At 42.0% G+C, this 27,573-nt stretch overlaps 1 protein-coding gene across 1 annotated transcript in view; it reads left to right on the forward strand.

Moving 5' to 3' along the window:
* The window catches only part of GMPR (guanosine monophosphate reductase), an 83,896-nt gene that overhangs the window by 17,547 nt on the left and 38,776 nt on the right, over window positions 1-27,573 (forward strand). Inside the window, exons 2-5 of the mRNA XM_007951933.1 lie at window positions 665-687; window positions 1,749-1,868; window positions 5,789-5,872; window positions 9,759-9,932. Of these exons, the coding sequence (XP_007950124.1) occupies window positions 665-687; window positions 1,749-1,868; window positions 5,789-5,872; window positions 9,759-9,932 (401 nt within the window). The remainder of the gene's footprint in view (window positions 1-664; window positions 688-1,748; window positions 1,869-5,788; window positions 5,873-9,758; window positions 9,933-27,573) is intronic.

Below are 27,573 nucleotides of genomic sequence, written 5' to 3' on the forward strand. Positions count from 1 at the left end.
AGGAGAGAGTGGGCACCTCCCAGAACATTGTTTTGTGCCACTCCCAACAGAAATACTCCAGGTGGACACTTTCAGCAATCAGAAGCTCCTCAGTTGCTCATAGCAAATCCCACCTTGGAGTTTACAAAGACTTATGGGTAGAAAAGCCACACAAAGTAATTTACTACACTGCAGAAACCCAAGGAGGGGTTGCTGTGAGTCAGATCCAACTCCGTGGCAGTGCATTTGGTTTTCGTTTGTCCTCCAGTTTACCACACATTTTTTTCTCCCATCGATGAAACAGAGCCAGAAACCAACCTTGGAAACAGATCCTGGAGAAGCAGGGAGTGGGGACGTTTTCCCTATCTCAAGCACAGGGCAGAGGCAGGCAAGGAATGGGTCTGTGGGCCAGTAGAGATCTGCCTGGGTCGAAGAAGTAATTTTGATTCTGCTAACAGCCTGTGAAACCCTGTGGGCCAGTTCTGCCCTGTACTGTAGAGTCACTATGAGTCAGAATTGACTTGATGGGGCACAACACCAACAACACCTGTACTCTGTTAGCAGCTCACTGCCTTTGCTGAGGCCCCCATCCTGGCTGAGTTTTTGTCTTGAATTCCTGATAGCTGAGTTAGTCATCAATGCCTGAACTTAGAGATAAAGTAGAATTGGAAGGCCCTCCCTCCAGCTGTTTGCAAGTCACGGGAACAAGTGTTTGTATGCGTGAACATATGGTTGCAGTGTCCTACCCGCCAGCAACTTGAAAGATGCTCACAATTATACAACAGCTGAGGAGGTCTAAAGGTTAAGGGATGAATGGTTTGGAGCTCACTGCAGGCTGCATTTGGAGTGTCTGCTTCTGGGTGGAAGATAACAGTTGACTAGATTTGTGAAATAGGAAGATCATGGTTGGCAGGGAAGAGTAGAACAGATTTTCCCATGAGAGGAATGGTCCCTCCAGTGCTGGGAAGTAGGGAAAACGTAGTAGAGATGTGGGTTTTTGAGGCTATACCGAACTAGGCAAGGGACAGAAGATTGGCAGTGGGATAGCAGAGGCTATTGAAAAGGAGTGGAAGCTTGCAGTCCAGACACTTGGCTTGATGGCTGATACCTTGTGCTGACCTGGTATGGATTGACTTGTGCCCCTCAAACATATGTTGAATTCCTGGCCCTTGTACCTGTGAATTTTGATCCTATTTGGAAGTAGGTGGTTTTCTCTTTGTTATGCTAAGAACAGCAACAACAACAACAACAACATGCTAAGAAGACCATACCAGTGTAGGGTACATCCTAAACCTAATCTCTTCTGAGTTCTGTAAAAGAAATGTAATAGACACAGAGACATACATGGGGGAGACAGATACCTTATGAGGATGTCTAAGAACCAAGGAGCCAAGGATGGCTGGGGCTTCTGACAAGGGAAGAATCAACACAGCTGAGATCCGGATTTGGACTTTTACCTCCAGAACTGTGAGAAAATACATTTTTGTCTTCTAGAGCCATCCACTTGTGGTCCCTTTTGTTACAGCAGCACTAGCAAGCTAGACATGATGCTTAAAGATGTTACAGAGCCCATTTCAGCATTTGCACCTGAATACAGCCCCCCTGGTTTCCTCAGGACTCTCTGGTCTTTGAAACACCTGGGACAGTCCCTCAGAGAATCCAGGGTCATATACCTTCTTTGTATTCTTGCTCCAAACTCTGGATGTATGAGCTTTGCATGCATCACATAAGAACAGAGCACTTACTTCTAACACCTTTTTTTCCAACAGGTTGATCTTGAACGTACCTTCACATTTCGAAATTCCAGGCAGACTTACTCAGGGATTCCCATCATCGTGGCCAACATGGACACCGTGGGAACATTTGAGATGGCAGTGGTGATGTCACAGGTGAGATGTTGGCTTTTTTTTTTTCCCCTGTGCTGCTCATGGTGTAGGTAGGTTGTCAGGAGCCCACCTGGACTTATTCACACACAGGAAAGAGGAGAAAAGTGAGATGCTTTGGGTGATTCTGTATGGTTGAAATGTTTAGCTCTGGGTCTAATCATTGCTAGAGATACTTCTTTTCTCCTTTTTTTTTTCAAGCCAGAAATTGGATGGTGTCTGGACTTTGCTGTAAATGAGATGGTCTAGATCTGCATCCATTTCTTCCTTGAACATACCTGTGATAGCTTTAGAAACCAGAGATAAAACAGAAAGTAGACAACATGACAATTACCATTTTTTACAAACATGTCAATGTCTTTGAAAGGAAGACAGAACTGCTTTGTATGTAGTCTGTGCTGTGGCATTTATTACTTAATTGTTAGCTGCTAACCTCAACTCATGGGCAACAGAATGGTCCTGCATCATACCTGTGATCAGTTGCAGATCAGACCTTTGTGATCCCTAGGGATCACAAATTGGCTGATTTTTGAAAGTAGATCAGCAAGCCTTTCTTCCTAGTCTGTTTTAATGTAGAAGCTCCTCAGAAACCTATTCAGCATCATAGCAGCATGCAAGCCTGCACTCACAGATGGGTGGTGGCTCTGTCTGAAGTACATTGGGCAGGAATTGAAGAACCTGTCTTCACATGGAAGGCAATAATTCTACCACCTGTGCTCTCATACATATTTATGTAGAAAATATTTATTGAGTGCTTGTGCCAAACACTGGATATAATAATTCTTATCATAACTCCATGAGGTAGGTGCCTTTTATAGATGAGGAAACGAAGGCTCAGAGAGAGAGGAAAGGTGACTTGCCCCAGGGTACCCAACCAGGTAGAGATAAGAGTCAATATCCAAACACAAATTGCCTGACTCCAAAATCTAAGTGGTTTGCTTTTCACCTTATTCTGACAGATAGCAGTATAAGCTTGAGGTGGAAGAACATCCCCTTACCCAATTACCAGTGTAGTTTTCTAATGAGGGAAATTGCTAGTGTCCTGGCCTTGGCAGCCAGAAGCTCTAGTGGTGTAGTGCCTAAGGCATTTGACTGCTAACCAGAAGATTGGCAGTTCAAACCCACCAGCCACTCCATGGAAGCAAGACTGGGTGATCTACTTCTGTAAAGATTTACTACCTCAGAAACCCAGAGGGGTTTGCTATGAGTTGGAATCGACTTGGTGGTGAGTTTGATTTTCTTTTGGTTTGGGCCTTGGCAAAACCAAAGGAAAAGCCCTTAGCAGGCAGGAACCTTGCCACAGGCATCTGTGTTTGAGGTGCAGAGTGTGTAACACATCTTAGACACACATGTTTGCTCTGATGTGCACAGGGGTGGTGTATCTCTCTCTGCTGATCTGCCTGCCAAGCGAAAATATAAATCCAATTAGTTGAAAGAGCTGCTCACTGTGTGGGCAGCAAGTCTAACCACAGGAGGCACTGGGATTCATTATTAGCCAGTGATTAGAAGGAAATGATTTTCAAACAAATTAGGTGCTCAGAAATGGAGTGAGGGGGATGGTCTGTCTCATTCCATGGCAGTTATAGTCTGTCAGCCATCAGCCCCCACAGAGCTTTGGGCCAGAGGCTAATAAATTAATTGCTAAAGAAAGTGGTTTTGTTACTTTTTTCCTCCTTGTCTTTCTCTAGCTCTATTCTATGATCAGCCATTGCTACTAATGAAGTACATGGTAGGGTAAAACAGGTGGACTCCGAGAGTATCCTGGTTCATTCATGTATCAGATTAACAACCATTGAGTCATCTCCAACTCATGGGAGCCCCGTGTGTGTCAGAGTACATCTGTGCTCCATAGGGTTTTCGGTGGCTGATATTTTCAGAAGTAGATCACCAGGCCTTTCTTCTGAGATGCCTCTGGGTAGAATCCAACCTCCAGCCTTTTGGTTACTAGCCAAGTGCCTAACTGTTTGCACCACCCAGGGACTCAAGAACTTGTTATATTCTTCTCATTTTCACAGCAAAGACTTCCTATCCATGAAATGTCCTGAAATCTAACATGTGTGAGCAACAACACACTGTTGTCGAGTCGGACCCAACTCGTAATGACCCCTCCTTGGGTTTCTGAGTTGGTTTCACTATGGAAGTAGATTTGCCCAACCTTCCTTTTGAGGAGTAGCTGGTGGGTTTGAACTGCCAGCCTTCTGATTAGCCGTCAGATGCCTTAGGCACTATGCCACCAGAGCTTTCTACTTCTAGGATTCACAGTTAGTGGAAGGTAGTCATGGAATTCTAGAATGGGAATTATAGTTGAAGATTTGGGCAGACTCACAGAAGTTAGGGGAGCTTCTACAGGGGAAGGAGCTTGAACCCTGCAGTTGATCCTGGCCTTTACCCATTATTAGCCAAACAATTTAATTTCATTGTGTACCATTTCTCCCCAGCGAAGTTAGTAATACATTTATTTAAAGCTGTTCTGAGAATTAAATAAGACACATGCAAAGTGTTTGCACAAAGTAGACCCTCAGTAAATGGTGGGTTGGTTGATAGTCATAGATTTAGGACTCCATATAATTCCTTCTGTCAAGAATACCAACTGCCTGATGGGTTTAATTTTTAGCCAGAAGTGTTTAGGTTGTTACATTAAACTGTAAAAGTCAGTCACATCAATTCATTACTACTTCTGTTCCCCTTTGTTGCACTTCTGGAGCTAAAGTGGAGCTCATGAATTAAAAAGCACATAGTCCTCCACACTGCAAAGTCTGCCCAAGACCTCAGACACCAGCCATGAGCTTGGAGTCCCCATGGTACCCTTACTTCTAACCTGCTGGTTACAAATTTGAGGTTTTCAGCTATAAACTCAGGGGGCCCTGCCCTACCACCCCCGGCTCCATTTCTGAGTTACTGTCTTCCACTATTCCCTCAGGTTTGATCCTTCTCTAGAACTTACGGAAAGTTCTATAGTTTGGATTATGATTTTATTAAAATGAAGGGTACATAGGGTGAGGTCTGGGAGGGTTCCCAATGAGGAGCTTTCAAAGGATACACTGCCTTCCTCGTGCATCCACGTCTTTTTCCAACCAGGAAGCCCACAAAGGTCTTTGTCCATGTATCACATTGTTGTCTTTCTAGGCTCGCCAACCCCTTCCTGAGTCGTCATACTAGAATATACCCTCAGATGTGGCCTTAGCAAAGACAATTGAATCCCTGGTGAAATTCCAGGGGTTGAGAAGTTACCTCTCAGGAACCAAGGACAAAGACTAAATTCTTTAGGTAGAGTTTAAACTGTAAACCCCACTGTTGTGAACACAAGAAAAAGTGTTTAGGTAGAAGATGAGGTTCTTTAGGGTTAGCAAATCAGAGTTTTGTCTCAGTGCAGCCCTTCTTATGAGCAGGGGATCTGCTGTGTGTTTTTCATTTATCACCATCTGACCCTCCACAATATGGATTGACACAGTGGTTGCAATGATGGGCTCCAGTATAGCAAGGATTGTGAGGATGGTGCAGGACAGGGCAGTGTTTTGTTCTACTGCTGTGTATAGGGTTGCTATGAGTTAGACCCCGACTCAACAGCATCTAACAACAACAATGTGCTGCCGTTGGCTTAATTCAAATGTAGGTAGGAGCTGGGAGCTGGAGTAGGATGGGGCAGGGCTCAGAGATTTCTCCTTTATTCTTTCCTACCTCCTGGCAGACCCTTAAAGTCCTGAATACAGTATCATCTAATTAGATTAGAATGGCAAGCAGGTTTTATGAATGCCCTGGATATACCTTTGTCTGTTTTTGGCTGCTAGGAGCATATTCAAAGCAAATGAAGCATGAATGGCAGGAACACACAAATGCTTTGTACTGTTGGATCACATCCACCATATGGGCAAGGGAAAGAGGGCTCACCTGGCTTCATACTCTAATGATGCTCTTTTGTTCCCTAGCACTGCATGTTTACAGCCATTCATAAGCATTATACCCTGGATGACTGGAAGCTCTTTGCTACGAAGCACCCGGAATGCCTGCAGGTATGACTGCCGCCTGGTTATGAATTGCAGATGGTGCAGGGAAAGAGGAGCTTCAGGGTTGTGAGAAGGATTTGCATTGGCAACCAGTAAACACGAGTTCCGAGAGACCTGGGCAAAGGAAGTATGGGTCTCTGGGCCTGTATCATTGCCAGTGATTAGCTATTCTGTATAACATAATGAAAACACTAGGATTTACCTTTAATATCTGTGTTTCTCTTAAAAGATGAAACATATCATGAGTGTTTAGGGGAAAGACCTGTTTTTTTTTTAATTGTGATTTGGGTGAAGATTTACAGAGCAAATTCACTTTCCATATAGCAGTTCACATATACTTTGTCTCATGTCATTGACCACAGTTTACCACAATGCAACAGCTCCCCTCCCACTTCCTCCCCATAGTTACCTCTTCCCAGTGACCATCCCTCCATACTCTCCTGTGCCCTGAGCTGTCTCCCTGTGCATAAGCAGCCCCTCCTTCTCCCATGATTGTTCTCTCCAGGGCGTGTGGAAAGATCTGTTTTTTGCTATGTATTTCAGTATGAGTCTAGTTGAACATGCCTTTGACTGCAGAAAAATCATTTAGATGTGTTTTTTTTTTTAAGTTGAAAAACAATATATCTACTAAGATGGCTATAATCAAAAGGATAGATAATGATGTGTTGAGGATGTGGAAAAATTTGAACCCTCATACTGTTGGTGGGATTGTAAAATAGGGCAGCTGCTTTGGACAACAGTTTGACAGTTTCTCAAAAGATTATAAATACAGAGCTATCATGTAACTCAGCAATTCCACTTGTAGTTATAAATGAAAACATATATCTATGCAAAATCTTGTACACCAATGTTTATCGCAGCATTATTCACAAGTCAGAAGTGGTAACAACGCAAGTGTCCATCAGTGGATGAACGGATGGATTTACTGATAGAAAGGAATGAAGGAAGTATTGATAACTGCTTTGACATAGATGAACCTTGACAACATTTTGCTGAATGAAAGAAGCCAGATACAAAAGGCCACATATTATTTGATTCTATATCTGTGACATATCCAGAACAGGCAAATTCGTGGAGACAGAGAGTGGTTGAGTAGATGTCAGAGGTTGGGCACATGGGAGTGAAATGGGAAGTGACTGCTAAAGGATATTGGATTTCTTTTCAGGTGATGAAAATGTTCTAAAATAGATTGTGGTGATGGATACACAACTCTGTGAATATCCTGAAAAGTATTGGATCATGCACTTTAGATGTATGAATTTGTGCAGTATGCAAATTATATCTCAATAAATCTGTTACCAAAAAAAAAAAAAAGAAGAGTTTTAAAAACAACAACAAATCCCAATACAACATGCCTGACTTTTCTTCCAGCATAGTCTAGTGATTTTTAAGCCAAGCCTTCAGAGAAGTTTGTCTGTATGAGAGATGTTCTCTTCCATAGTCAGACTATTTGTGATTGGACAACTTCCTATCATACTGCTTTTGAGGTTACACTTTTTTGTTGTTGTTACTATAATTAAGTGTGAATTTTAATTAATGAGAAGGTGGTTTTAGAGATAAATCATTCTGGAATAATAGCAAGCCCTTCATTTTTGCCATATTACTATGTCCAAATGAATTGTAGATATGTTCACCTTCTTTCTTCCTCATAAACTTAGAGAAGTTTGGGGAACAATTTTTTTTTTTTTAATTGTTGTTGTTCTACCTTTGACTTCTTTAAGGGAGAGTTTGGCAATGTGTTATTAATTGGAACCTTAGCCTTCACTATCAAGTAATTTACTACCTTTCAACCCAAATAAAAGATTAATTAAAAAGGAAAAAAAATCTTAAATTAAATCTCAGTAACACTGAGAGAAATTAACCAATCTAGAATTCCATGTACCAAACTGTAACAGAAATTAACAGGAAAAAAAAAAAAGGTATTAAAGCTCTTGTGGGAGGGGAAGAAGGCCTGGATTGGGTTGGCATGTCAAAAAAAACAGACCCACTGCCATCAAGTCGATTCCAGTTCATAGCAACCCACATTGGATTTCCGGGGTGGTAAATCATTACGGAAGTAGATTACCTAGTCTTGCTTCCGCGGAGTGGCTAATGGGTTTGAACCACCAACTTTCTGGTTAGCAGTTAGATGCCTTAGGCACTGTGCTACCAGAGCTCCTTGGGTTAGCATGTGGCAGGCTGTTAATAATGAGGAATGTATATATAGAGAAAATTGAAGTATGCATATATCATGTTTGTAGCTACATTGCTGTGATTTTTAGGAAAAACAGAGGATATTAAAATATATTCCTCATCTGTGGCTAAGGATTTAGAGATAACAGTTCAAATATAAATATTCTCATGAAAGGTGAACTACTGACTCTGGGCACAATCCTATTGTATGGTTTCACTAAGGTTTTCATTACTGAAAACTGATCCTTACTAGAAGGGTGGATTTTCAGAGAAGGCAGGGGCACAGGGTTCCAGGGCACTGGTTGCTGTAGAGGTTAGGGGGAGAGGTATCACTGAGCAGGGTGTGCCAGTTTCAGATCTAAAATGCATACAGCGCATGTTTATGGAGCTTTGGTGGCAGAATGGGTAAAGCATTTGGCTGCTAACTAAAAGGTCAGCAGTTTGAACCCACCAGCTGCTCTATGGGAGAAAGATGTGATAGTCTACTTCTGTAAAGATCTATAGCCTTGGAAACCCTATGGGGCAATTCTAGTGTTATAGGGTTGGAATCTGGCTTTTACTCTGTCCTATAGAGTCAGAATCTATTGGATAGCAGTGGATACAGTGCAGTTTGAGATAATTTCAGACTTGTTTGTTTTTATGCATTGAGAAGTTTTATCCTTTCAATGAGAAAACGAACACTTGAAGCTCTGTGAAGGTTAAGATCTGCATGTCATGTCAGTATTCTATTGGAAGTAAAATTGAAAATAGGAAGGAATTTTCCCACAGGAATTTCAGACAGCTTCCCTCCCTATTCCCCATCCCAGAGCAAGATGCTCAGGGTGAAGACCACACCTTTGCTGTGAAGAAGCCTGAGTTGACTAGTCTTCCCAGGTTCCTCCTGCTTCTCTTCTCTTCCCACCTTTCTTCTGTTATCCTTCCTTGAATATAGTTGATTTGACACATTCACACCAATAGTTCCCTATTTCAGAATTCCACCTAAAGAGTCAGAAAGAACTAAATAAAAGCCAAGGACTAGCAAAATCATGGAGAAGACTAGGCTTACTGGTCTGATAGAGCCCCAAGACCATGGTCTGTAGTTAGCCTCCAGGCTTGCTTGGAATTGGGCTTACTCCTGTGGCATCCAGCTAAACAACAGATGGGCATATAGGGTGGGCATTTGTACCAGTTAGATATACTCCTTGGTATGATCGATCATGGGAGAACAGAAGGGCAGTGTTTGCACAGGGAGATAGCTTAGGTAGGCATATATTGGAAGGAGGGACACGGGGAAGAGGTAACTACAGGGAAGAAGTGGGAAGAGAGCTGCTACATTGTGGGGAATTGCAGTCAATGTCATGAAACAAAATGTGTATGAACTGCTGTAGGGAGAATGAATTTGCTCTGTAAACTTTCACCCAACTCACAGCTTAAAAAAAAAAAAAAGCCAAGGACCAGGTTTCCAGAATATTATAGACTATGTTTACAGGAAGGATTCTGTGGCTGAGCTTTAGGTATAAGGATATATGCAATTTAATGATGGAAAACATAACAGAATCAAAGTTTAGATGATTTGATGAATGCCGCTGCTGTCGTGTTTCTTGAGCAGTCTGCTGTGTGTGTGATTAGGATAAATCTCAAGGTTTCATTGTATTGTCACCAGGATAGGTGGATGGATGGAGGCACGTTCTGACTTATGAACCCCATTGATGTGTCTCTTTCTTGGTTTGTTTTGGCACAGCATGTAGCCGTGAGTTCAGGCAGCGGGCAGAATGATCTGGAAAAGATGAGCAGCGTCCTGGAAGCTGTGCCGCAGGTTAAATTTATTTGCCTGGATGTAGCCAATGGATATTCAGAACATTTTGTGGAGTTTGTGAAACTCGTCCGTGCCAAATTTCCAGAACACACCATTATGGTAGGTATGGGGGCACATTTTATATGTGGGGTAGTTCAGAGGGAGTTTTCCGTGCATTGGAGGTGAGCGGTATTCTCTTCAGAGCTTCTGTTGTTGTTGTTACATGCCGTCAAGTTGGATCCGACTCATAGCGACCCCTCCTTGGGTTTCTGAGGTGGTATCACTACGGAAGTAGATTGCCCAACCATCCTTCCAAAGAGTGGCTGGTAGGTTTGAACTGCCAGCCTTCTGGTTAGCAGTCAAATGCCTTAGGCACTATGCTACCATAGTTTCTAGTGCCCCCTTATTTGAAGACTAGTTGAGGACCATCAGGAAAAGGGCAGCAGCTATAGAAGATTGGATAGCGTGCTCTCCTCTGTAATAAAGTAAAATCCAGATCATAGGGTATTGGCTCCTTATGTTTGTTAAATATCATTGAATGTTTCTTACCATGTGGCTCTATGTCACTCCTCTTAACAAAGAGCATATTTTAAAAATTGAAGATATATAACTGGTTTCAGTTTGACATATTTATGTCTTCTATCCCCCACCCCTGTTTGGTAGTAAAAAGTCTGCTCTAAGAGTTAAAGTGGGCAGCGTGAACATTGCACAACAATCAATAATTAATTGCACATAACTTTTGAAGGCACTTTGGTGATGCTGTGGTTAAAGCATTGGGCTGCTAACCAAAAAGCCAGTGGTTCAAACCTGCCAGCTGCTCTGCAGGAGAAAGATAGCAATCTGCTTCCATAGAGATTTACAGCCTTAGAAACTCTGTGAAGAAGTTCTATTTTGTTCTGTAGGGTGCTTTGAATCAGAAGCAACTCTATGGCAATATTTTTTTGTTTGTTGGCTTGTTTCTTGACTCTTCCAGCCTTTCTATATTTCCCTAATTGTTAGCACCTTCACTAGTTAGAACGTGTATTTGTTATTGCTACAAGGAGCTCTGGTGGTGTAGTTCCTAGGCATTTGACTGCTAACCAGGAGGTTGGTGGTTCAAACCCACCAGCTACTCTACAGAAGGAAGACAGAGCAATCTACTTTGGTAAAGATTTACTGCCTCAGAAACCCAAAAGGGGTCACTATGAGTCAGAATCAACACAATGGCAGTGAGTTTAGTTTGAGTTTTTGGCAGAAAAGTGGATTCACAGAAAAAGGAAGTAGAAACTCCAGGGTTAAAGTTGGGCTCTTGAAACACCTATATTTTAATTAAAATGTCTTAATTATTCTCAGTTAACATGAGGGTTATAGATTGACCACTAGATAGTTTACCTAACCCTCTCGTCTTTGAATTTTGAACCTTACTTCTCTTTGCATTTCATCATTGTAAGGAAATTGAGAGGTGGGAATTATTTCTGTTAATAGAGTTAAATCTTCTGCTAAAGGGCTTCTAGATACTTTTAAAAAAGAAAAAAAATTATTTCAGTGCTTTCCTATCATGTGGGAAGAGTGGATCAAGAATTGTTCCAGGTCAACTAGTTGTGCCAAAGGGTAAGGGGGAGAACAGCAAAATTCTTCTTACTCTCCATAATGGTGCTGTCAGCTTCACTGTTTTTGAATATCATTTACTGAGTACCTACTGTGTTTCAGGACATTTTCATCTCTTCTTTACAGTTTCACCAGCAACTATACCAAAAAACAAACTCTGCCATTGAGAGTCGGTTCTGACTCATAGCAACCCCCAGTGGGTTTCCGAGGCAGTAAATCTTTATGAAAGTAGATTACATCATCTTTTTCCATGGAGTGGCTGGTGGGTTTGAGCCTTAGGCACTACACTACCAGAGCGCTAGGTAGAAAAAATTAAGGCCCCACTTCTCTACCAAATACATGTTGACCAATCCAAATCAACTTTTATTATCCATTCTATTCCCCTCTGTGGCAATTCTGTTCTGACACCAGTAGCACATACAGCACTTCTTCCTGACCCTAACCACCAGGAGCTGCATTAGAGCACACAAGGTAAAGGGCACAGTCCTCCAGTCTGCCAAGTATGCCAAAGACCTCAGACACCAGGCACTAGCTTGGAGTTCCTACTACACTGTCAACTTTTGTCCTATTGGCTACAAATTTGGGTTTTTTCCACTACTCCCTCATAAGTATAAGAGTCTCCCTCACTTCTGATCTTCTGGTCACAAATTTGAGAGTAAGCCCAGTCCCTGTCACTTCTGACCTGCTGGCTCCCACTACTTTCTTGGGTTTGATAATTTACTAGGACAACACAGACGTCAGGAAAGCTATACTTATAACTACATTTTTATTATAGCAGAAAACATACAAATGAAGAGTTGCATAGGGCCAAGTCTTAGAGGGTTCCCAACTTGAAACATCTATATGACAAAGGATGCGCCACTCTCCTTGTGCCATCAGTGTCTTTCACCGACCGGGAAGCTCGTGGAGTTTCCATGTTCAGAATCTTTATAGAGGGCCTCTGCTAAAGGGGCAAGAAGGCCGCATCTCCTGACCTCCTCTAACCCCACAAGAGAAATACAGAACCACTATCAATAGCCCAAGGCCTTTTCCTTTAAGGCCAAACATGCTGCCTCCCTCCAGCCCTTTCATCAACCCTTACACCAACCCTTCCTCCCGCAGCATCCACCACCTTTCTGCTCAGGGTTCGATAATTTGCTGCAGTGGCCACATGGAACTCAGATTATGGGGTTTATTAGGGAAGCACTGGGCTACAATTCAAGTTCAGGAACAATGCTCAGTCTCTCTTGGCCCACTGTCTCCCAGCTCACAGTCTCTCTCCCAGCAGTGTGTGTCTCTCATTGTCTCTCTCTTAGCAATGCATGTCTCTTGGTGTCTCTTTCTCAGCAGTGTGTATCTCTTGGTGTCTCTTTCTCAGCAGCATGTAGCTCTCAGGGGTGCGTGGCTCTCAACAGCGTGTCTTTCTCAGCCAGCAGTCAGAGAGACTTCTGCCTCTAGGAGGCCTCCTTCTGAGCCTGGCAGAGTGGCTAAACTAGCCAATCATAACATCAGAATTCTAAGCACCTGAGAGAGAGCGCGGACTTCCCAGAATATTGCTTTGTGCCACTCTCAACAGAAATACCCCAGGTGGATAACTTTAATGAGCTACTCAGTTGCTCAGGGCAAATTCCACCATGGAGTTTACAAAGACTCATGGCTAGAAAAGCCATACCAGGCAATTTACTACACTGCAGCCTCATTAGCTAGGCATGATTTGTCATGTCCTTCTCACCTGAGGTCCCCTCATACCATTAATTGAGTCTTTCTGTTCTGGCCAGCCGCCACCTGAATCATTTTATTAGTGTAAAACTTTAGGTGTGGTCTGGAGCCCTTTTAGATAACAAAGACACTTCTTCAGTCACTGGGAAAATTCTAAGGTGTTAGAGGTTATGTCTCAGGAACCAAACACAAAGACCAAATTCTTTGGGTAAAGTTAAATTCTTTAACTCACAAACTATTAAGGAAATTTGCCACAGATGAGGAATCTTATATTCTAGTTTGCTCTTACATTTTGAAATTTTCACAGGGTCACACCAGCATTGTGGCAAAGCTGGAATTTGAAGCTAGGTTTGTTTGAATACAAATGGCAAGCTCTGCCCAGTACCCTGCACTGCCCATTGAACCTGGTTAACATGCCTGTATTAGTTACAAATTACCACCAGTTATGTGGCTTAAAACAACAGAAATTTAGTGTCTGACTTCTGGGAATTAGAAATCTAATTCAAGGTGTAAGAAGGGCCATGCTTTCTCCAAAGGCTCTGGGGGACTTATTCTTCTCTCTTTCAGCTACTTGTAGCTCCAGATGTTCTTGGCTTGTGTCAGCATCACTCTAATCTCTGCCTCTGTCTTCACATGACTGTCTTCTGTGATGCTCTGTCTCTGTGTCTGTTTACCTCATTTTGAGCTGTGGTGGTGTAGTGCCTAAGGCATTTGACTGCTAACCAGAAGCTGGCAGTTCAAACCCACCAGCCACTCCTTGGAAGGAAGATTGGGCAGTCTACTTCCATAGAGATACTGCCTCAGAAACCCAAGGAGAAGGCGCTATGAATTGGAACCGACTCCACGGCAGTGAGTTTGGTTTTTGGTTTTTTTGAGTCGTATTGGATTAGGGCCCACCTTACTCCAGTATGAGAGCTCTTGTTAGTTTTAGGAACCATATCTGCAAAGTTGCTATTTTAAGATAAGGTCACCCTCACAGATACTGGGGATTAGGACTTGAACTTACCATTTGGAGGGGTTGGGGATACAGTGCAACCCATAACAGTGCCCCTGTCCTTATTAAGGTTAGTGATAAAGCTTTCTTCTTCCATTAGATGATATGTGTGCAACCAATTTCCAGCTTTTATTTCTGAGATGGGGAAGTGGATCTTCTTTGGGCACATGTTCGAAGTGACTCGTTATCATGACCAACACTGCATCTAGGCTTGAGACCCCAAGCAGACCTTCTACCCCACATTCTTTGTGGTGAATTTTTCTTTTGAGCATGTGAAAGAGGATACAGAAACCTGAACTCCTAGGAGAGGAGAAGTCTCCAGCTGGGGACTTGGTGATCCATAATCAGCCTTTGGTTTAAATAAACACAAATTCTGTGAAACAATGCCTAAAACCGTAGAAAGGGCTTGAAAAATATCTGTTAACTAAGAGTCCTTTGTTTTTCTTCCTGAGGGTAGGAGATAAACCAAGCCAGAAATTGTTGAAGTTCCTTTTTCTCTGAAATGGAATAGACTAGATCTTTCCAATTCACCTCTAGTGTTTTATTTGCTCTGGAGAGCTTAATCAATTTTGGAAGTTTCTCTTGGCATTCTCTGCTATTTTATGGTTCAAGAGTTAGATAAGAAGGGTTACGAATGAGAAATTACATGGACTTTATGAAGCCACTTAGGGAACTCTGGTGGCATAGTGGGTAAAGCAGCTGCTTAGCTGGCTGCTAACCAGAAGGTCGGTGGTTCAAAGCCACCAGCTGCTCTGCAGGAGGAGGATGAGGCAGTCTACTTCTATAAAGATTTACAGTCTTGGAAACCTATTGGGGGTCACTATGAGTCAGAATTGACTTACTGGCAGTAGGTTTGGTTTTTTTGGTTTAATGAAGCCATTTAAGTGGCTCTTTTTTTTTTTTGCAATTCATTTTTAAAAATTGATATGTAATAATACATATAGAAAATTGCATAAACATGGGCAGTTTAATAACCACAAAACAAACACTACTGTAACGTAACTACACTTGGGTCACTTGGTGGTTATGGCTATATACAGACGCCTCCTACTCCCCACCTCAGAGGAAACCACCTTTTTGTCAATGGGAATTATTTCCTTCCTTGCAGGTCTCTGGTTTAGCCAACCTATTTATGCATTCCCAAACAAACCATTCCGTATTCCCTATTTTTGAACCTTGTATAATGGCAAAGTCCTTGGGTGGTATTAATGGTTAACCAAAAGGTTGGAGATTGGTGTCCATCCAGAAGCACCTTGGAAGAAAAGTCTGGTGATCTACTTCTTAAAAATCAGCCATGGAAACTATAGAGCACAGTTCTACTTTGATACATAAGAAGTTGCTGTGTGTTAGAATTGACTCTTTGGAAATTGCTTTACATCTATACATATATATATAATACATGTATTACATTACACACACACAGATTGATTTTAAGGAATTAGCTCATATGGAGACTGGCAAGTCTAAAATCTGTAGGTTGAGCAACAGGCTGCAAACTCTTGACAGAATGTCTGTGTTACCGTCTTATAGTCTTGATGCAAAATTTTTCTGACAACCAATTTTTCCTCTTAAGGCTGACAACTCTAGATTATGGAGGATAATCTGCTTGACATAAAGCCAGCTGATTTACATTTCATCACATTTAAATACCTTCACAGCAACAGCTAGAGTAGTGCTTGACCAAACAACTGGATATCTCAGCCTAGCCGAGTTGACACTTAAAATTAATCATCACAGAGCCCTGGAACCTTCCCGCTGCTTGCTCCAAACAGTTGGTCTGGAAGTTGAGTTCACAGCTGACCCTGCTGAGAGCTCAGGCCAGCAGCCTGTTGTGCATCCCAGACTGAAGTGTTCCTGGGGAGGGTGGCCAGTGTAGGAGGGAGGGAGATGGGGGACGTCCAGGGATACAGCTTTGTTACCAATGCAGAGCTGGCACGTTGCTGGGGGTATGAGGCCAAGAGGGGAGATTCTTGCAGAGTTCCCACAGCTTCTGGGCAGCCACCAGCAAGGCTCCTCCATCCATTGCCGGCTGGCCCAGAGATGTGTTTTCCTGGCTTTTGTTGGTTTCCCTAGCAATGAACAGGAGACTTTGGCGAGGCAGGTGTTTATTCTGAAACCATTCTTTGCCTGCGCTGACCCCTGAAATCTGTGATCGTTAGGAGAACTCCCATATTCCTGTGCCATTGGTTATTGGTTTTTTTGAAAATGTCATTTCTCTCATGGCTTTCAGAGGCAATGAGAAAATGAATGAACGTTTGTTCAGTGTTTGGAAATGCAGAGGTGCCATCTGAGTGTCAAGTGTCATGATTGTCATAATGCAGTGAATTGGTAAAGACTGGCAATGACAGAACTGTATCAGGAATGAGGTTTGCACCCAGAGCAGCTTGGATTTACTTTTACACCCATTTTCCTTGCCTTTCCCCTAAAGCAAGGCTTCCACCTTGGGGATAGGGAAAGTAAGGATTTTTGGAAAACATCCTTGGCAGGAAGGAGCTCTGGTGGCACAGTGGTTAAGCATTTGGTTGCTAACTAAAAGGTTGGCAGTTCGAACCTACCAGTGGCTCTGCAGGAAAAAGATGAGCTAGTCTGCTTCCATGCAGGTTTACAGCCTTGGAAACCCTCTGGGGCAGTTCCACTCTATCCTATAGAGTTGCTATGAATTGGAGTCAACTCAGTGACAGTGGGTTTGGCTTTTTAATTCTCCTTGGCAGAAAAGGGTCCTGTAGAAGTGCTGGCTGACTGTAGAGTGAACAGATAATAGGGCCACTTGCCTGGTGATATTGGGAGAGGAAACAGGATAATGTATTTTGTAGTACATTCTAGGTACTATTATAAAAGGCACTAACATATACTAGTACTTCTCCTTGAGCATTAACAAGTCTTTGAGGCAGGTGCCGTAATCCCTGTGTTATTGATGATGGAACAGTCTTAGAGTGGTCAGGGAATTTTCCCAGGATCACATAGTCAATTAAGAGGTAAAAGTGGTTGGCCTGAGTCCAGGGCCTGTGTGCTACACTGTGGCCACTACAACCCTCGTGCTACCTCGCTCAGCCTCACTGGGATGCAGAAGTTCCCGTATTGGCTCTGAGAAGTGATTTCGGGCCAGTAGCTTTTCCTAACCTGGTCCTGGAAGGTTAGAACATAATCAGACTGAATATGTTCTAAGGAGATTAAAAGCCCAAGTCTACACCCCTAGGGCAATGCCAATCAACCATTGTTGACGAGTCCCTGGGCAACTTTGGGCATGGCCTCAGAGTTTTCTGGCATTGATGTGGCTCATTCATCTGCGTGCATTCTTTTTCTAGCAGTCATGGTCAGACAAAGTTCTGAGCCATATGAACAAACCTTCTGCTCTAGAGCTCTTCTCAGAGAGGCAAACACTCTACTTCAATATTATGTGCAGGTGTGGGGCCATGGGTGGTCTGGCCAGCAGAGGTACCTCATTGAAGTACAAAGGTGTGTTATGGGTGATGGCTATTCTCAAGCCATGTTATTTGGATTTTCTGTTTTCACCCTGTTTTGGGAAGTGGTGTGGATTGGAACTGTGGTGGAAAGCAGTGAATGGCCTCAGAGAGTCAGATGTTTGTACCTGAGACTCCTATAATAAAACTCAATTTAGTGTTCCACAAAGGGTGGTCATTGCCTTGACAGTGTTTGCCATTCCATGATTCCTTTAGAAACAACTAGGTAGGGGGACATTTCTGTTATTTTGTATTGTTAGCTGTTGTCCAGTTGGCCCCTGATTCATGGTACCCCCATGCACAACACAACAGTATACTGCCTTCTCCTGCACCATCCCCATGATCCATTGCTGATTGGATCCTTGTGATTCAAAGGGTCTTTGTTGGCTGATTTTCAGAAGTAGATTGCCAGGCCTTTCTTCCTAGTCTGTCTGTGGTACCTTTACTTAAATGGCCCTTCTAGCCATAGTCTTTGTAACTCCCACCAAATGACTGTCTGGAACTGTGCAAATGTGAGGTACTTATGGCCCACCAAAGGGGTTGGATAGCTGGCTACTAATGTAAACAAGGTGCATGCTACCCTGGTGTGAGTGGGACCATAGAAATAAGGTGTATGGAACCCTGATGTGGGGATTGGTTAGTTTTGCCATTCACTAAGCTTAAAATGAGTCATATCTCACCCCATATAAAAAAGCAAAGTCAAGCTGGATCAAAGACTTAAATGTAAAACCCAAAACTATAAAATTCATCAAAGATAAAATAGCAGCAAATCTGGGGGCCCTAATTTATAGCATAAATAGATTATCAAGCATAACCCAGAATACACAGGAGGTAAAAGAGAAGCTAGATGACTAGGACCTTTTAAAAATTAAATTCTTGTGTGCATCGAAAGACTTCATCAAAAGGGTAAAAAGAGAACCTACAGATTGGGAGAAAATATTTGCCTATGACATATCTGACAAAGGGCTTATCTCCAAAATCTACAGAAAACTTCAACACCTCAACACCAAAAAGACAAATAACCCAATTCACAAATGCGCAAAAGACTTGAGCAGACACTTCACCAAAGACAATATATTGGCGGCCAACAAACACATGAGAAATTGCTCACAATCCTTAGTCATTAGAGAGATGCAAATCAAAGCAATGATGAGATAACATCTCACCCCAGCAATAATAGCAAAATTCAAAAGGAAGAAAATAATAAATGCTGTTGAGGTTGTGGAGAGATTGGAACTCTTGTGCACTGCTGGTGGGATTGTAAAATGGTACAACCATTGTGCCATACGGTATGGCATTTCCTTAAAAAACTAAATAGAAATACCATTTGACCCAGAAATTCTATTACTAGGAATATATCCTAAAGAAGTGAGAGTGCACAAACAGACATATGCATACCTATGTTCATCACAACACAATTCACTATAGCAAAGAGATGGAAACAACCTAAATGCCCATCAATGGATGAGTGGATAACCAAATTATGGTACAATCCCACAATGGAATACTATGCTACATTAAAGACCAGTAAGGGATATGTGAATCATCTCACAACATGGATGAACCTGGAGGACATTATGCTGAGTGAAATAAGTCAATTGCAGAAGGACAAGTACTGTATGAGCCCATTACTGTAAAAAGACAGAGAAGGGTTTGCTTGAGAAAGGGAACTCACCTATTAGGTTACTGGGGTGGGGAGGGACAGGGAGGGATTAATTTTGGACTAGTTGGGGCCCACACACTGACATGGATAATGGAAGGAATGTGTGGAAAGAGTTTGTGACCACCATGGTAGCATTAGGAAAAGGGAGGACAGCAAATTATCCATGTAGGAAATAGATGACAGATGCTAATACCAACCAGTGTGCCCACAATACTGCATTGCCATTAACAGCAAATGCCAGGCTACAGATAGATATAAACACCTGAGAGGATCAGATGGGGGTCAATGAACAGAAGTATACTCTAGAAGAAGGATAGATTCAGCTGAGACTAATCTTGCACAGACACCAGTGATACAAAATAACAGCAATACTTACAGAAACAACAGAAGACAGAGTAATCCCTCACAGATACCCAGATACTGTAGGAGATCCAATGGATCTACTATCTCGGGACAATAGTACTGGGGACACCAACTCATTTGGCACAACAAAATATATAAAAGCCTTGTTCCTCATCCTACATTGGTGAGTAGTGATTGGGGTCTTAAAATCTTTCAAGTGGCAATCTAATATGCAGCTAATCATCTCCTATCATCAGAAGTGAAGAAGAGTACCAAAAAAAAAAAAAAAAAGGGCATTTGGAAGCAATCAGCCCTGGGACACAATGGCCCTTGAGACCAGAAGAACTAGATGGTGCCCGGCTACCAATGCCAATCACTCAGGAAAGGATCAAACCAAGAGATCCTGCATAGAGTGGGAGGAAAAACGTGGAACAAAATCCAAAAATTCAATAATGACCAGAATTATTGCTCGGATGGAGTCTGGTGAGCCCCCAATACTATGGTCCTGGGATACATTCTGGGCCTGGACTAAAGCTCACTCCCAAGGGCTGCCTCTCAGCCCAATAGTAAACAAGATGTACATGCAGAGCACTCAACTAAGGGTGGCGCACATACTCTATGGAAATGCATTCCTTGGAGCAATCAACCACAGGGCACCAGAGGGGCAACATTCACACGGAGGAAATGCAGGACAAACAGTGCACAACTATGAGGGGCACTTGGGGAGGATTACTGGGAAGGGAGGGGAGGAGACTGGTTTAGGGTTGGGCATGGTAAATGGAGAGTGAAACTAAATGTACACGTAATATTGAATGTAAAACAAACTCTTACAAAAAAAAAAAAAAAAAACATCTCAGAGGGAGAAAGGGGGATCTCACCACCATCAAGGAAGAGAGCCAGGAGTGGAGTACATTCTTTGGACCTGAGATCCCTGCACTGAACCTCCTCGACCCAGGAGACAAAGAGAGCATTGTAATGCTTTACTGAAGTGGTGACTCACGGCACAAAAACAGTGACAGCAGAAGCAGCAGAACCAAGAACCTGGCCCAAGGAAAAATGGTAGGCTTACCAGTCCATGGAATGAGAAAGCTGAGTGCTTTTGTGCCAAGGTTTATGGGCACAGTGGGGTGCGTTTAGATATGTATTGGCAGAGCTGGAAGAGCTTTGTAACACTTGCCTGAGCAGGGCAGAGGTTAGGCTGAGGAGCTGAGGACCAGAGAGAGACCTGCCTTCAGGCACGGCTGAGGGCAGGCTGTCCAGATCAAAGAATTATATCCTGAGCATTTCTGATCCTGAATTGTAACCTTTTAAACCCAACTCAACCCAACCCGTTGCCACTGAGTTGATTCTAACTCATAGAGACCCTGTAACACAGAATAGAACTGCTTCATATGGTTTCCAAAGCTGTAAATCTTTATGGAAGCAGACTGTCTCATCTTTCAGTGGAGTTCAAACTGCTGAACGTTTGGTTAGCAGACCAAGGCTTTAACCACAACATCACCAGAGCTTCTTACTTCCCTAATAAACTCCATAATTGTGAATATTGTCTATGCATTCTGTGTCGCCACTGCAACAAATTATTGAACCCAGCAGAGAAGCAGAGAATATTGTTGGGGGGGGGTGGTGGCGAATAGAGTCAGAATTGGTATTAAAAAAAAAAAAAAATTGGAGAGTGGCAGCATGTTTGACCTCTGCATCATAGGAATCATCCTTGGGCTATTGATGTTGATCTTGCTTCTATTCCTGCCTTGTGAAGTTAGAGGAGTTCAGACCCCTACCCCATGCCATTTTTACACCATCTTAGTCTGAAATCTCACAGCAACACATACATATCCACTGACAGACTGGTGGAGGCTGTGTATGTGGTACACTGACTTGGCAATTGAACTTGGATTTCCTGCATGGGTGTGGAGAATTCTAGCACTGAAGTACCAGTAACCTATCCCCAGAGCCTAGCTTGCCTTTTGTTGTGTCTGTTTAAGGCTGGCCCAAGAAATGAATGTGCACTATCTGTGCAAGTAACTGAGCCTAATGTTCTGCTGAGTGAAGTCAAGCTCTGACAATCTTATATTTGTTCCACACATGAGGTGCAGATAAACTACGTTCCCCTTCCTTAATCACCTCTGACAAACTCCACCCTGCCCCCTGATATCATGCCCCAGGCCTGGAGTGCTGCTCAGTGGGTAGGCTAGTACTTTGAGGAAAGCCTGACCATATTATTGTAATTTTCTGTCATTTCTGATTGAGTTTTTACTGCTTTTCCTTTATTCTTGTCCGCCTTGGCTTCACAATTACATATAACTTTTTATTCCTGTAAGTGGAATCTTACCTGTTCTCCCCAATATCCAACATTCTTGTTGAACTATGCCTCATCCTTGAACCATTTCCTGATCACTCCTGGATTTTTCCACACAGCAGCCTCCTCTGTAGTGACCTTGATCTCACCACTGACTAAGGAGCCACAAGGTGGCTGTGAGGAGTGGAAGACGCCTGAGCATAAGCCTCTTGATTACTAAATAGAATCTCCTTTTCTTAATGCCTTTAGTCTCACATTGACCTTCTGGGGTTATACCTGCTACTTCATGGCCTGATTTGAATATCTTTCTCTTGCCTACAGTTGGCCCTGCCAAGGTAAAATAAAACGCTTAGTGGGAAGCACCAAATTGGGCAGAAAAAAAAAATCCACTTGAAAATGAAATTATATAGAGAGGAGAGAAGAGGGAGCCATTGCTTAGGGGACACAGAGTTTCTGTTAATGGTGGTGGGGTAATTTGGAAAAGGATAGTGGCAATGATTACACTACATGATGTACGTAATCAGTGTCATTGAATTCTACAGGTAAAAATTGTCAAATTGGCAGATGTTTTATTATATTATTCTTACCATGCACAAAATGCATGTTTATTATAGAAATGGTAAAATGGTAAGACCCAGAAATATTAGAGAAAAATCAACAAAAATCACATAAGCTCTTCTCCTAGACATCCATTTTTAGCATTTTGGTACATTTTCCCTATGTGTACATACACTTTTTACAAAATTGTCATTGTGATATTATTTCCTTCTTTTTCCCTTAATATGCCCTAGACACATGTAATCATTTTCATATGACATTCATCCAGTCTTTAAAACATGGCCATAATTTGTTTAACCGTTCCTCTTTAGGGGAAAGTATTTGCAGTTAGGCACTGTTAAAGAAGAGCCCTGGTGGCACAGTGGTTAAGCACCCAGCTGTTAACTGAAAGGTTGGCAGTTTGAATCTACCAGCTGCTCCATGGGAGAAAGATGAGGCAGTCTGCTTTGGTAAAGATTTACAGCCTTGGAAACCTTATGGGGCAGTCCTACTCTGTCCTGTAGGGTCGCTATGAATCGAAATCAACTGGACGGTAGTTGGTTTTTTGGGTTTTGACTGTTACAAGTAGTACCTCCTTGTAGTTAAATCTTTGACCTCATCTATGGTTATTTCTTTGGGATTGAATCCGAAAAGAATTGTTGGATCAAAGGGCATAGGTATTTTTATTTTTTTTTACACACTGACAAATTGCTTTCCAGGAAAACTTGAACCAGAATAGACATTCAGCCAGCAGGAGGAGGGAGCCAAGAGCAACAAAGAAATAGGCAGACAGGATGACAGAAAGAGTGCCTGCCTGATGTTAGTGAAAAGCACCTCACTGATGTCTTAATTTAATTTGATCATTAATGAGGTTGAACACTTTCCCTATTTTTTTTTTGTTTATTTACCATCCCCAACCATAAAAAAATTTCTTTCTCTCTTCCTTCCTGTGACTACCCCCTCCCTGTGCCCTTCTTATCTATGCATTCCAGTCTGTCCAGCTTTCCCTCTATGTGAATGCTGCCCCTCTGATGTCTCATGGCTGATTGATCTAAGGGGTGCATTTCCCTAGAACAGGTGGGTGCATTGCCCTGCGGTAGTGTTCTACATGTAGGTCTTTCTGCTATTGGACTGAGAGCCAATCTGTGAAGTGAGTCCATTTCTAGGCCTGAAGGGTAACCTGGGAATATTGTCTCGGGGTTCCACCAGTCTCTTTCTGATCAGCAGTCCTTGTCATTTTTATGTTTTTGAATTTTGTTCCACATTTTTCCTCCTGCTCTATCCAGGATCTCCAGTTTTGATCCCTTTCCAAGAGGTTGGCATTGGTAGCCGGGCACCATCTAGTTTTTCTGGTCTCGGTGTTATGAAGGCTAAGGTCCTCATGGTCCATCTTATGTTTGGACTAGTTGTTTCCAGATGACGTTGATTTTCTTCACTCTTCTTCACTCCAGATGAGAGGAGACCAGTAGTTGCATCTTAAAACTCACTGCCGTCGAGTCGGATCCAACTCATAGTGACCCCTCCTCCTTGGGTTTCCAGGGCAGTATTACTATGGAAGTAGATTGCCCAACCTTCCTTCCAAGGAGTGGTGGCCCACTTTCCCCATTTTTATTGGAATCTTTTATTTCTTGTGTTAGCTTGTTCCTGCCCTTTAGGAGGTGCAGTAGATTTGCAAGAACTCTATTACGTTAAGGTTTACAACCCTTTGTCATAATTGCAAATATTTTTCTCTATCTTAATTTTAATTAAATTATTTTAAATTTAATTAGTTTTAATTTTAAAATAAAATTAATTTTGTTGTTTTTATGTGCTTGTGTTCAAATGTACATAAAGTTTTTTTTATTTTTATGTAGCCAGAGATCTTTATCTTTATGCCTTTTAACTTCTATTCTTATTGCAAGTATTCAAAGTTTTCTAAATTTGGGGGAGATACAATTTTCACTTTGACTCTTTAACCCACCTGGGACTTAGGAGCAATAATCTATATTTGGTTTCCAAAAGATCACTTTTCTCAGCACTATGTATTGAAATATTACTCCTTTCCACACTGATTTGTAATGCTTCTTTCATCATATACTATATTCTCATATGTTCTAGTCTCTTTCTGGGCTGTTATTTTCCATAGTCAAATGCTGTTTTTTGATTAAAGTAGCTTTGAGCCTTTCTCACCACCTTTTCCCAAGGTATTTTTATAAGAATTTGAAAGTTACTTTGTCTAGGCTTAGAGAAGAAAAATTCTCTCTGGGAATCAATTCAGAAAAAAGGCACTTGGGTTTCAGTGTAGAAAATGAATAGGAATGCATTTTCTAAAATATGACTTTGCACAGTTGTGAAAAGTCAGTCAGGGCATCTTGCCAAGTATCCTGTATACCAGCTGAAGAATCCACAGGGCAGTGAGTTTTAATAAAAAGGGCTATCTTTGCTCTCCCAGGCTCCTGCAGTAAGAGAACTTGTACTATTTCCAACTCAGATGCATCCTTCTGGTTTATAGATTTCGCCACTTCCTGGCTTTTATGTTTATGCTTAGAGTCAAAGTTTCATGTCCTATAAAATGGAGCTCATTTCAGTGCTGTGTGGTCCATAGGGGCCAGTCTGCTCCTTCATATCTATATGGGAACCACTGCCCCTGAGGAAGGAGACCCAGATATTTTCCCACCTGTGCAATGATCAGTAATCGAATCCTGGAGCCCTGGGGTTTCTATGGAGGTTCTTCAGGGGTTCTGTAAATTGTGAAACATTTTATGCCCAACAGTAAAGATTTTAATCAGCTATAAAAGCTTATTACTGCTTATTTTAGGTATCTGGGTTCTCCTTAAAATTTTGTTTTATCCATTGCTGAAGTGTTCAGAAAAGCCCGACTTAGCAATAAACAATAATCAGTTAGTTTTCTTTACACTAGCAATAAGAAATCTGAAAGGGAAATTAGGGAAACAATTTCATAATCATAGTATCTAAGAGAATAAAATACCTACGAGTAAATCTAACCAGGGGCACGAAGGACTTATACAGGGGTATTATTAAAGAAGACATAAATAAATAGAAAGATATTCTGTGTTCATGAATTGTAAGTCTTAATATTGTTAAGATGTTAATACTAACCAAAGTGGTCTATACGTTCAGTGTGATCCGAATAAAAATTCCAGCAGCCTTCTTTTGCAGAAACAGACAAACCAGCCCTCAGTTTTATGTGGAATGCCAAGAGGCCCCGAATAGCTAACACAGCATTGAAAGAAAAGAACAGAGTAGGAGGACTCACACTTCTTGATTTTAAAACATACTACTATACAGCTACAGCTGGAAGCTCTGGTGGCGTAGTACCTAAGGCATTTGACTGCTAACCAGAGGGCTAGTGATTCGAAGCCACCAGCCACTACTCAGAAGGAAGACTGGACAATCTATTTCCATAGAGATACCGCCTCAGAAACCCACGGAGGGATCGCTATGAGTCGGAATCAACTCGATGGCAGTGAGTTTGTGTTTTTTGTTTTGTTTTACACAGCTACAGTAATCAAAACTGCTTGGCATGCCTGAGACTGTGGCCCTGAATTACCCTTTGGGCCTGGAATTGACCTTACTCCTGAGGCTTAACTCTCAGCCTAACAACAGACGGGTCTGTGAGCTGAATATCTACACCAGGGAGATGGCTCTCCTTAGAACAATCAACCTTGGGGGATCAGAAGGGCAGCATTTGCACAGGAGAAAGATGGGGAGGCAGGAATACATAAGCAAGAAGGACATAGGGAAAGGGTCACCACAGGGAGGAAAAACCAAAAACCAAACCCACTGCCATCTAGTTGATTCCAGCTATTAGCAACTTCCATTGAGTTTCCAAGGCTATAAATCTTTGTGGAAGTAGATTGCCTCATCTTCCTCCTATGGAGCAGCTGGTGGGTTTGAACTACCAACCTTCTGGTTAACAACCAAATGCCTTACCCAGTACACCATCAGAGCTCCTTACAGGGAGGAAGTGGAAGGTAATGTGGGGAATGTAACCAGTATCACAAAACAAAATGTGTGTATGAACTGTTGAATGTCAACTTCACCCAAATCACAATTAAAAGTTAAAAATAAAATGAAAACACAGCTTGGTACTAGTATAACAATAGACAGACTGATGGAATAGAATTGAGAGTATAGAAATAATCCCACACGACTATGATCAAATGATTTTTGACAAGGGTGCTAAGTCTGCTCTATGGGAAAAGAATAGTTTCTTCAATAAATGGTGCTGGGAAAATTGGATTTCTGCATGCATAAAAATGAAATAGGATCCGTGCCTCACACCATACACAAAAACAAACTCAGAATACATTAAGGACCTAACATGCAGGCTAAAACTATAAAACTCCTAAAAAAAAAAAAAAAACAGGGGCAGTGCTATCAGGCCTAGCTTTAAACAATGGATTATCTAATATAATAACGAAAGCACAAACAGCAGAGGACAAAATAAATAAATGAGACCTCAAAAATTTAAAAATTTTGTTTATCAAAAGACTTTACCTAAAAAGTGAAAAGACAAGCTACGTGCTGGGAGAATATCTTCAGAAACCATATATCCAACAAGAATCTAATAACCAAAATATATGTGAAACTTCAGCACCTTAACAACACAAAGAAAATAACTCAATCGCTAAGTGGACAAAGCACTCGAATAGACATTTAACCAAAGGAACATTCAAACATGAAAAGATGCTCAGAATCGTTACCCACCAGATAGATGCAAATCAAAACCACAATGGGATACCATTTCACTCCTATTAGTATGGCTAAGATAAAAAACAAAATAACAAATATTGGTCAGGATGTGGAGAAATTGAAACCGTTGTCTGTTGCTGGTGGAAATGCAAAATAATACAGCCATTATGGAAAATAGTGTGATGGTTCCTCAGAAAACTAAAAATAGAGCTACTGTATGGCCAGCATTTCCACTCCGAAGTATATAACCAAAAGACTTGAAAGCAGATACTCAGAGACTTGCAACACTATTCACAATAGCTAAAAGGTAGAAACAACCTAAATGCCCATCAACAGATGAAGGAATAAACAAAATGTGGTACATACATACAGTGGAATACTACTACTTAGCCATTGTTGTTGTTGTTGTTGTTGTTATGTGCCGTCGAGTCGGCCCCGACTCATAGCGACCCCTCCTTGGGTTTCCGAGGCTGTATCACTACGGAAGT

The sequence above is a fragment of the Orycteropus afer genome, unplaced genomic scaffold, assembly GCF_000298275.1.
Source record: "Orycteropus afer afer isolate SDZICR_OR568_19922 unplaced genomic scaffold, OryAfe1.0 scaffold00012, whole genome shotgun sequence".
In the NCBI taxonomy this organism is placed as follows: Eukaryota; Metazoa; Chordata; class Mammalia; order Tubulidentata; family Orycteropodidae; genus Orycteropus; species Orycteropus afer.